The sequence below is a fragment of the Corvus hawaiiensis genome, chromosome 3 (assembly GCF_020740725.1).
Source record: "Corvus hawaiiensis isolate bCorHaw1 chromosome 3, bCorHaw1.pri.cur, whole genome shotgun sequence".
Classification (NCBI taxonomy): Eukaryota; Metazoa; Chordata; class Aves; order Passeriformes; family Corvidae; genus Corvus; species Corvus hawaiiensis.
Genome location: NC_063215.1, coordinates 71792810 through 71805011, shown reverse-complemented (window position 1 = coordinate 71805011; position 12202 = coordinate 71792810). Strand labels below are relative to the sequence as shown.

At 36.3% G+C, this 12202-nt stretch overlaps 1 protein-coding gene across 2 annotated transcripts in view; it reads left to right on the top strand.

Moving 5' to 3' along the window:
* The window catches only part of RYR2 (ryanodine receptor 2), a 393600-nt gene that overhangs the window by 368494 nt on the left and 12904 nt on the right, over positions 1–12202 (top strand). For both annotated transcript variants that reach the window (XM_048299766.1, XM_048299765.1), the window contains 6 exons: positions 810–957; positions 2485–2571; positions 3394–3612; positions 5525–5655; positions 6235–6277; positions 8355–8488. In XM_048299766.1, coding sequence (XP_048155723.1) covers positions 810–957; positions 2485–2571; positions 3394–3612; positions 5525–5655; positions 6235–6277; positions 8355–8488 — 762 coding nt within the window. The remainder of the gene's footprint in view (positions 1–809; positions 958–2484; positions 2572–3393; positions 3613–5524; positions 5656–6234; positions 6278–8354; positions 8489–12202) is intronic.

The following is a 12202-nucleotide window of genomic DNA, read 5'->3' as shown; positions in this document are numbered from 1 at the left end:
AGGAGCAGCTTTGGACATCAGTTATTCTGTTTGTAGATAGGTACTGAGAAATTAATAATGTAGCTTAGAAGTTGCCTCTCACTCTGGTTTGGCTTCAAGTGGACTTCTGTGATCTTTTCATCTCTCATGCTGACAGGTCAAATTAACTTCTGAGATAATTCACAGTTCTTTAGATCATGTGTTTGAAGAAGGCAGCCCACGAACTCTAACTTGCTCTAATGAGACAGCATGGTGATACCCACACACCACATGCTGACAAATTCTTACTTCATCCCCTCCTGGAGTGGGTACTTATGAGTTCATGAGATGGGCAGAAATGCAGAAATTAAAACTTGAGGTTTGACTTGTAAGTGCAAGAAGAAAGAAAGTTTTCTGCAACCTTTGTGGGAACTAGATTGTTTAAGTGCAAGAGATTGGAGGGGAGCACTTAGACATATAGGCACTGATGCAGACATAGAGCTGTCAGCTTACAGACATTTTATCACTGTAAGAATTAGCTGCACTGCTATGTAGAAGACCCTTGCTAATAAGGTTGGCAGATTCTTGATTACCTGCTTGCACCAGCTAGCATTCCCACTTCAAGGTGCCAAACCAGTAAGTTTATCTGTAGCCTTAACCAGACTGTCACCCTTGCCAGCACTTTGGACTGAAGACGGATATTTGTCATGTACATGAACTGCATGAGTCATGGCTACTTGAGCCTCATTAACAGATGCAATAGCATCTTTAAATTAATTAATCACGATGTGATTTTAATTTAGCAATTTTATTAATTTGACATATTATTTTTCCTTCCTTTGTATCCTAAGAGGAGAAGATGGAGAAAAAGAAGAGAAAACCAAGGAAGACAAGGGGAAACAGAAATTAAGACAACTGCATACACACAGATATGGAGAACCAGAAGTTCAAGAATCTGTTTTCTGGAAGAATATCATTGCATACCAGCAGAAGCTTCTTGTAAGCTGTTCTCTAGCTTTTGTGTTCAGCTGCTGGCAGAGACATGTACCACCATATTCTAACAATGTAAAGACAAATAGCATCTGCTTCACCACATTTTTCTATCCACCATTGTCCATAAAATTGACATGTAGCAAAGGTTTAATGGGAATGTTAGAGAAAAGAAACACACAAATAACTTAGTATATACCACATAGTAATTCTTAGGAAGACAATTGTTGTCCCAAGCCTAGACTTTCAGAGATGCCTGTGCATCACTGGAAAACATCCATGCATTTTTCTGTGAGTAAAATTCCTGAGTTTTTACAGCAGCTAGTGAGCTAGTAGGGTTTCTCCTTCCCTGAGAGACAACTTCGGGAAATTACGAGCTCACCTATAAAAAGAATCAACTAAGATATGATGCTTAACCTGAAGTGAATAAGAAAAGATGTTACAGATTTATTTTTTTTGTGAAATAGCAAGTTAATATTTGTCAAGTTTTTCAAAACCTGTAGAAAATAAGACTTACTGAAAATGTAAAACTGCATCTGAGAGTCTCTCAGTAAAATATCAGATAATACTTGCTCCAGAACTGCTTAAAATCCATGCTATCATTAGCTAGGAGATTCCATTCATATTCTCTGAGGCTAGGATGAAATGCAAAGCAAAAAGAAATACACTCTAACTATGTATGTAGTATATTATTGTGTAAGGATAGCCTACTTCTAACAAGAGTAACATAGCAAAACTACAAAACCACAGTCAAAATCTTATTAGGAAATTAAGAGTTTAAATCTGGCTTTTGAACTGAGATACATTTTTAGGGTAGTCACATTGCAATCATGTGAATTTTGGTTAATTTTTTTTTAATAGTTTCATTTTATATTTCACTCATAGTCATCTATGATTAGGGCTGAAAAAATGGAAGAATTCCTGTGGGAGACTTAAAGCATTTAAAATGTGTGCTGTAAAGATTTGTGAGTTGTCAGGAAGGAGAAGGGTACATTTCTGCAGTCCTTTTTATAGTGTCATAATGTCAGAAAAGCTTGCATGGTACTCAGGTCACACATGAATTGTTACTGACCTTGTAAAAATGCAGTTGATTTTGGAATAAAAAATATTTTAAATAAACTTATATGCAGAGTTTTTTATTTTTTGGTAAAAGTAGCAACTTGCCATATGTATGAATATTGAGCTGCAGGGAAGATAGAGACTTCTGTATTGTTACTACATTACTCTTACATTGTGATGTCTCTGTGTTGTCTCCAAGTGTATTGAGAGGACAATGAAAACGACATAAGAGGCAATTAGAAATCCTTTATCCTTTATGCATGGAGTGAAAAGAAAGCTCCTTTATCCATTATTGCATGTGTAGAGTAGGATAGAACTTGTACATCACCCAAAATGTTTGTGGGTTTGGATTTTTTTTTCTAATTCTGTGAAAAAGTTCAGAAAAAACCCCCACAAACCCCCCTCTCAGCAGCAATTTACTAATGATGGTTGAATCTTTATTAGGCGAAGTATATTTATGTTCTGTTCTCTTTTCAGAATTATTTTGCACGAAACTTTTACAACATGAGGATGTTGGCATTATTTGTTGCTTTTGCCATCAACTTTATCCTGCTTTTCTATAAGGTAAATTTCTCAAAATGCTGCTTTTTAGATTGCACACTGGAAAACATCTGGGTTTTGTAGACAATATGCTATGGTAAAACTGCCTAACCTAACAGATTAAATACCTACTTCATCCTAGCACTTCAGAAATCTAACATGGTGACAGCTGAACATTTGTGTCAAGAATAGACTTCCAGTACACAAATAGCTATTTACAGAGCATTATGCTGGGACAAAGGCAGCAGGCTGAAAGGCATACCTGTGCCTCATATGCTCCATTTCCCAGTACAGTGAACCAGCCAAGCTGAGCCTTCATAGGTAACTTAAACTAATCCATGTCATTTGAGATGTTTTCTTGTGCCATTATGCTCTCCTGAGAGGGTGTGTACTGCAAGGAGTCACATCATCTTAAGCTGCCTAGAATATCACTGATTTTGTCAAGGCTTTTAGTATCATTAATGCAACTCTAGAGTCTTCGGACTCAAATCAGTTTCTGGCAGAGCCCTGATGATAAAGACTACGTGCAGGTTTGTCAGGGGTTTCTTCTTAGAGGGCTGTGCCCTTTCTTGAATTTGAGGTGATAAAATTCGTCATGGACCAAATTTGGTAACATGGACAGATAGTGAAAAAAAAGAAAAGAAAAATCACACTATCACAGACTGGTGCAACAAGATGAAAAGATTTTGCCGAGATATTATTTGTGGACATTTTTATGTAAAAAAAATTCTTTCTTTACAGTGATATTGTTCTTGGTATCGTTCTTTCCAGCTATACTACTTAGCTTGTAGTATTGTAAAGCTCCTGTCAAAGGAATACAGCTGCAATATTAAGTGTTTTAAACAGGTCTCCACATCTGCTGTGCCAGAAGAAAAGGAACTTCCTGTGGTATCTGATGGTGAAAGTACCAAGTTGAACATTCTGGAAAGCGATGATGAGAGGGTCATTGCAGTGCATTATGTCCTGGAAGAAAGCAGTGGCTACATGGAGCCCACACTGCGGATTTTGGCCATCCTACACACAGTCATCTCATTCTTCTGCATCATAGGCTATTATTGTTTGAAAGTAAGGAAAAAAACTTTTTTTCTAGGTCTAAACTTTTTTATCTGTCAAGTGGTATAAATTAGAACAAAGTCAACCTGCTTAAGCAGGTTGGGGCACCATGTAAAGAAATACTATTTTGTTAGTGTAATGTACCCAGAAAGTGTGTGTTAGGTGATGTGTGTATTCAGGAAGTTGTAGGCCAGAGTCTGATTTGCTGTCAGCCAGACAGTCACGGCAGTAACCTGATTCAGAAGCTGCTTGTGACTGTCGAAGACAAGGTGTGAACGCACATGACCAGAGGGAGGTAGACGACAGTATCTGCATTGCTAGTCTGTCACCTAGGTAATTTGAAAAGAATGCAGCATTTTGGACTACTGCTGCTGCATATTGTGACTACAAAATGCCCGCTTTTCATACAAACACTCTGCTGGTAGTGTTCTGGCAGGAGCCTAAGCATCTTTAGAAGATCTCTGTTAAGGATGTGAAAACTAAAGATGGCAAAACTTCCATTGACAAAATGTTGGTTGTGGTTTAAAAAAAACGAATGTCATAAATCTCTGGAGCTGGGAGAAGTGTATCTGAGATGTACTTCCCCCATCTTTACACTCTTCCAGGGCAAAAGCTATATGTCAAAGTGCAGGATAGTGTTAAATTAAATGGACCCTTGCTATGACCCAGCTGCTCATTTGTGCTTTTAATATTTTTATTAAGGTCTTATATGGTCCTTAATATTTTTCTTTCCCTGTTTTAATGGCTAATAATTTGTTCTATGCGAAAGGCACAGTCTGCATTTGTACTTCAAGGAAATTTTCATCATATTATTGCATTTAGTGTTGGTTTTAATCTCTACCTTAAGTATCCCTGCAGGTCAATACATACTGAAACATTTTTTGTTGCACTGGTTGCCATGCAGCACAAAAGCTTACATTTCTGGCTTTTGAGATGTTTTCTTCTCCCACCTCATACGTTTTCGTTTGTTCCTACTATGAATCTTTTTTTTGAACATTTTTTCTCTGACTAGGAGGGAAAAACATTGTTATCAATATTTATTGTAATGAATTGCCTTCTTTCCAATTCTGAAACCAAAATATGGTCCAATGGTGGTTTCAGTCTCTATTTTGGAGATTTTTAAATCCAAAATCTTTGGAACTGCAGGCCTGTGTCTCATAGGTTTGCTTCTGGATATTGCTGAGCATGAAATCCATTACATTTTTCATTATTACTGTTTCAGTATACTCATGTCCACTCAACTACTATCACAGTCAAGGTGGGTGATGCAAGGTGGATGCATTTTGGGGACCTGTGAAATAGTTCCAGGAAAGAGTACAGTTTACTTTTTTTTGGTAAGAGATTTCTTAGGAAAATCCACTGAACTTGAACCACTGTTTACATCTGCCTTCTTGGAATGTACTTTTGAAATCATTCAGCTGATGAAAGAGAATTGTAGGTAAAGCCTGGCTAGGTGTCTCAGCTGCTGACAATTCTTTTTTTATTGCTTACAGTCTTTGTTCTCTGCAGTGAAACACTTTGTTTCTCACTGTGAAACCTCAAAAATTCTGCAACAAATAAAAGGAGCCTCTAACATTTCTGGGTATCAAAATGAAATCCAAAAATATGGTCCCAAGTTAATATTTTGGAACTAGAATTTCTGTGGATTAAAAAAAATATTTTAGCTCTCTTTCACTTGACTACCTCTAATCCTTTCATAGCACTGAAAAACTGTTTTTATTTGAAGGATCCCTCTTCAGGGGTTTTGGCCATCTTTTTACAACTGTTTGGTACACTGTAGTTGTTAAGACTTTTAATTTTTTAAGTACTATTTTTGCTTTATTCAGTTTTGATTCTTAATTTTTCATAACAACCAGCTTTTCTTAAAGTTTGCAGACATATCAGTGCATTTTAAATAATTCTTGTATTTTTTTTTCAACCACAGGTTCCACTGGTTATTTTTAAGAGAGAAAAGGAAGTGGCAAGGAAGTTGGAATTTGATGGGCTATATATAACTGAGCAGCCATCAGAAGATGATATTAAGGGACAGTGGGATAGACTTGTAATCAACACACAGTGAGTTTTTACTTACTCTGTCTCATTATAGCCTTGCAAGTAATTGTTCTTCTATTTCCACAATTACATACTTATCATCCATCTTGTCTGAAATAAACAATTATTAGGGATATATTTCTAGCAAGGATATACAAAACGTGCGAGGCTAATGTTTACTCTCATTTTTACTGTTACTGTTTGATCTTATACATTCCCAGATTTTTGCCTTAAAATTAATTCTCTTCATAAAAGAAAAAAAATGCAATGAGTTTGTTTTGACAAGCACAGTGCTGATGGTTGTGGATTGCTCTCAGTTCAAGAGTGAGCTATGCTTTGCATCACCTATTTAAAGTTCCATCTCTCTGCCTGGTGGGACTGTGTGTGGGATGGATGTAGCTGCTCTAGAACTCTGTCTGCAGGCATTGGCTCTGCTGTGCTTCTTAAGCCACATTTAAATGGTAGGCTGAACGCCATCTGGCAACTTGCACTCCAGAGGGTTCACCAGTGACTAACTGGTGATAGCCACCACACAGAGACTCATAGAAACAAAATTGGTATATATTTGTCTAAAATTTAATCTTATTTATCTGTGTTTTTCAGGTCTTTTCCAAATAACTACTGGGACAAGTTTGTGAAAAGAAAGGTGAGGCTTATTTTTAAAAAGATAAATGAAGTTAAAATAAAATTTTAATGCATATTTCTTTCCATGTTTGGAGGAATGTGGACCACACTTCTTTGAAATAAAACTTTGATTCAATGTAGATTTCCATATTTACAATATTAAAATACATAGAATTCCTTACCTCATTCTTACAACTACTTTTGAGTGGTTTGGATAGTTTTTTGTTCAAACTTTTTCTACATATAGCTTTTTGTATAAAACAGTAATTCAAATACATTCATGAAATTACATGATAAATTTTGTGTGCGCTTATATGTATAATGCAAATTACGTAAAATGTTTTGTCTGTGTGCATTTATGTATTTGCCTCTATACGCAAAGAATGGTGTCCCTCACTCAATAGAAGGTTAAAAAGTAATTAATAAGAAGACCTCTCCCCCCTTTTTGTCCCTTTTGACCACTTGTCCCTTTTGTCCCTCTCTATTTCCCACAGTTTTTCCTCCCCAAGTCACCTAAATCCATCCCTTTCTCCATCTTTGCTTTCTCCCTGTAACATCCAATTACATCCCATTTATGGGATGCATAGTGCATGCATCCCTTGGCAGTAATCCTCTTAGTCTGACAGGTGATCTGGAAAGTTATTACCAGTGACTCATCTTGATGGGTTTCAGATTTGGACACTGGGTCTGAGGCTCTCCTGAAACTGCCCTGGGAGGGACCAGGCAGAGCATCTATTCACTGTGAATCCATAGTTTGGGTTCCTGCCTGCCACTGTGCCACTGTAGTCCTCTGGGCTCGAGGAAATGGGCCTTTAATGGGCTGATGGACTTGGGACTAGCTGGGCAAGGTATTCTTTGTACTCTCCCCCAACCGTTGTGTCTCTGGGCTCCTTTGTGGGTGTGCAGGTGAGCTTTTATTGCATTAGCTAACGATCTCTCTCTCAAAAATAGTCCTCTCTAAGCAGGGACTTGCAAAAGCTCATTTCTTACAAATGCTATTTTAAATGTTTCCTCAGCTTGCTCTTAAGAAATAAATCAAATGTTTGTACAATAGCTTACAGCAAAAATAATATTTTTAGTGTGTTCGGTCACAATTGCAAAAGAGGATGTACGTGTTGTTGGATCAGATTTACCCCTTCTTCACACTTCAATGCCAATCTTGTATCATACTATTGGAAACATGTCTTTTTAATGCTCTTAGCTCTTCTGCTTTGTAACAATCTTAGGTCAATCTGACAAAATATTCCTTTGAATTCTGTATTCATTTTGCTGTGGGAAATGTTCTTTTCATATTTTAAGTGGTTATATACAGATTTCTACCTGTCTGTCTAAGCAAAGGGGAAGCAGTAGCTCTCACAGAGTACTCAAGAAAGAAAATAAAATTCTACACTGCTTCTGTCAATGTAGTTGATCAAGGAAAGCTCAAATCAAAAGGGAAAGGAGTATGGTTTTAAGTTGTGTGGAAGATTTGGTACTTTAGCTTTGGCTGAGGAACTGTGCTGTATGATTTAAGTGCCTTCAAATATACTGGTTTGCAAAGAATGTCTTCTTTTATATATATTTGTATTTTAATCCCCAGTCTACAGAATAATCCAGTCGTAAAGCACTGTTTTCAGGCTTGTTACAAAAAAGCTTGTCTCTAAAAATCTGCAAAAGTATCAGTAAACATTTAAAGTATTTCCTATTAGAAAACTGGCAAAATACCACCTCACCTGCATGAATCACTGAGTTATGATCTTGTTATAGACAATTTTGTATTTCTTTGACTATTCTTTTAAAATGAGAAGAGACAGAAAATATTTAGGAAGGAGCTGTGTGTTTAGTCAGAAGGAGAGCAAATAAAAGTTTATTTCCATAAAAATTACTAACAAAACATGTTAAATTTTGTAAGAAAGAGATAAGGGATAGTTTGAATTCATTGAAAATAATATTTAGCCGTAACTGTATGTTCAAGATCTTGTGATCACTATGTCATCCATAGTCATGAAGCACTGTTTTAAGGCTCCTTGTATGCTAAACCTCTTGCCTGCAGAGCCAGGCTAAATAACAGCTGGTCTACCCAACTGATGAATATTTTTGAATATTCCTTCTAACTTTAGGTAATGGATAAATATGGTGAGTTCTATGGCCGGGACAGGATCAGTGAGTTACTAGGAATGGACAAAGCTGCTCTTGATTTTAGTGATGCTCGAGAAAAGAAGAAACCAAAGAAGGATAGCTCCTTTTCTGCTGTGTAAGCATTTGCCTACAGTTTGTTTGTGATTGGGGTTCTTTTGTTTGTTTCTGTTTCTATTTTGTTGGGGTGTTTTATAAGTTAAAATCAAGCATTCAAGGTTTGTCATTCAGACAAAACATTTGTTGCTCATTTATGTAAATCTGCATAAGATAAATCAATTCTTATGTTGAATGATATAGTAAATTTATTTAATTATATGAATATTATGCATATGCAGGATTTCTGGTTTTTATGTATGAAGATTTAGTTTAGTGCACAGATGCTTGAATACATCACATCCCCACTGTTTTGGTAGTGTCATTACAACTGGGCTGGAATCTCCCTTTCAAGTTCTCAGTTCAGCTTTGCTGGAAAGAATGGGCAAAAATGGCAATGTGTATTCTGATTATAAAGAAATGATGGAATAAATTTAAGTGCTAGTGACCAGTAAAATCTAGGAATTGGATGATTAATCTTCATATCTTTTTATAATTTGTTTTCCCTAAGCTATTCATTTGTTTATCATTTGAGAGACAGAAATAAGGAAAAGCCCCTAGACATTCAGAGTAGTAAATTCTCCTTTGTAGGGCAGCGGCATGCTCAGTTTTTGTAAAGCACTGCAAAAATGTTTTTTTTTAGTTCTGCATTATAAAAAAGGTATTCAACTAGATAGAACATATTTTAACAGATGGAATTTTAATGCTATAGAGATTCTAATGTAAGGGTTTATTTAAAGCTTTCTTTAAAAGCAACATTGTATCCATGGGTTTGCAAGGATTATGAAAAGTAGGCAGTGGGACTACTGGTGGATTAGAATTCCATTGAGGCAAGAGCTGATTTTGTAAGGAAGACTCTTTTATCCATCTTTATAAAAGATGGATATTAATAAACCAGGAGTCTGCCTGAACAATGAATCAGGTGCAGTGTTAAGGCTCAAGGACTCTTTGGCATTTCGGTGCTAAATAAAATTTAATATTGTGGCAGAAGTACTTCCCAGAATGATTCTTACATCCTGTTTTGCTCCTGCTGGATTATAGTAGAACCCATGCTTGAGTTTAGGAAAAAAAATTACTACTTTTATTATTGGTATAAAAACAAAATAAAACTACTTTCCCTTCCCTGTGTGCTCATGACTCATATGAGGGGAAAAATATTTAAATAGTGTTTTTGTGAGTTATCTTGAAAAAACAGACCAGAGTGAAGCAATTGGAGAAGGCTGATGAAATATTTAGTTTAAGAATCATGTCTGAAGGATGTCTGGTTATTTTTAACATCTCTAATATCTTCTCCATGTTATAGACAGTTAAAAAAAATTTATGACCTCATCCATCTTTCCTGTTCTCCTTGAAGGAATCATTCCATACTCATAACAGATTAATATGTTGTGGGAAAATAAAAAACAATAATAAAAATTTACAGAACCAGTCACTTCAGGAAGGTACATTTATCCACTTTTTAACATTTTCAAAAATGAATACTAATGAAGCTACTAAAACTTACACATATTGCAGATTCAAAATTTGGAATATATTTACAATGCAGTGAAGGGAGAGATGGGAAAAGCATTGGAGTTGAACCCTTATTTCAGTACTTTGGGAAGAAAATAGAAAATGGTGTGACCTGGTACAGGTTGCAGCTCTGGTGCTGCTGTTCCTCCCTGTGCCAGGAGGAGGTGGCTCAGGCTGAGGCCAGACCGGATCTCTGTGTTTCTCACAACACAGAAGGGAAGTGCAGCGTGTAGCATTTTCATTCCTAATACAAGTGAACAGGTCTTCTTGACCCCTACTCCTACTTTTTCTCTCCCTTTCCTTTGGAAAAATAGCCTGGGATTTGCATCTGTCTTTTTGCGAGGGACTTAAAGCACTCTACTTGCAGGTGACCATGCTTTTTCAAAAGCTTCTGCCTGTCCCAGTGATATACTGCATTAAAAGAATTTGCATTGTACTGGCTCTTGAAGAGCCATGCAGCTCATGGGTGCAGTCTTGTATAAAGTGTATTTCTTTATATGCATAAATATTTTAGTATTTAAATGATTATTTAAATATGTTGCAGGATTATTTAAATATATCCAACTAAGAAGGATGATGCAGCTGGAGCTCTACTGTAGATTAGAGAGTAAAGATAGCTAAATTTTGCACACTGAGACTGGGGCAGTGGTGCTGTTTTTCCATTGAATTAGTTTCTTCTTTTGGGTGTTAAACCAGATGCATCATGGATGTAGTATATTTGAGAGAATAATATGGAAGACACAAACATGAAAGTTAATTTTCAGAGGTGCCATCATTAGTATTACTTCCCTGTACCTTTGCCTTTCTAACTGCTTTTTTTTCTGTGATCGTTAGTTTAGTCAATAGAAGAGGAGTCAATAGAAGAGGCAGATAAGGCTCAAGCATCTGCAGCAAGCAGTGACATAAGGCTAATTTGGAAAATAAGCAGGGCTTCTGTCAAATGCTCACATGGTAGAGAATTCTTTCACTTTCAAGAATAGAAAAAATGTAAATAATTTTCTACTGGAAGATCTGAAATTTTTACAGGTTGATGAGAAGTTAAACCGTATCATAAATGTGAAAGGTACAAACAATGAGTGCAGTTGGCCTCAGAATGTGAAAGCATTTAAAAGGCCTTACTCTTCCTTGTCATGAGAAACAATCCAGCTTTCCAAAAGATTCTCTTGTGCGTAACCCATTTTTAGTAATGTAGTATCTCGGAGAACAGGATTGTTCCTGGAGAACTAGCAGGCTTTTTCCTCAAGTGTCAGTCTGTCTCTTGCCCATAATGGCTACTGAAAAAGTAAGGAATTTTATTTGCAGTAGTTTTTACACCTGAATTCTCAAGATTTGTACTTGCTATGGTGACACTACAGGATTTACAAAGTGAGGATGTGCCTGTTTGTCTAAGTAGAAGTGTGTATCTGCAGGTGGGTAAGGGCTTCAGCCGTCGTGGTTGTGAGGCAGGCACAGTCCCTGTTAATGTCCAAATTCCCAGCCTGTTCCATTGAAAGGAATGATGCACATGTAGGAATCTCAATTTCAAACCTTTCCCCTTGTGGATGCTAATGTAAAATACCTCCTTCTTTGATTATTTATTTGGGAATTTTAAGCCTAGTGGATCCTTGCAGAGGCTTTGTGTAGGATACCTCAAAATAATAATCTATTCTGTGCTCTGTCTCCAAGACACCCAAAACAGAAAGCTTACAGACACCCAATAACTCATTGTTTTGTTTTGGTTCAATGCTTTCTTTTTTGTAATGGTCAAGTGGCACCATTGTCTATGAAATATCATCTGTTGGTATTGTTCAGTGCCTAGCACAAAATTTTGACACAGTGCAATAAAAATGGTATTTCCGTACCTAGTTGACAATTAATAAAGATTGTTTTTTCTGATGGGATACTTTCTCTTTTACAAAAAGTAACATTAATAGAAGATTTTCCTAAGTACCTGAATCAACACACATTAACTGGTAAGAATTATCATACTTTCATTAATGATTTTTCTTACGTCCTTAGAAAAATGGGTCAATTTTCTGAACGAGCTCTGAAAATCATCTGATCTAAATTTGTCTGTCTTTAGTGCCATCCAATTGTGTCACTCAAGGTATGCTATAATAACCAAGGTAAAAAATTGGCATCTTAGGGTGCAAATTCAGTGACCTTTTTTGACAGCTTCTTTATATTTAGGTGGGTTGTATTAAAAACAAAATAATTTTTTTTTCTCCACGGATTTTGAAGACAG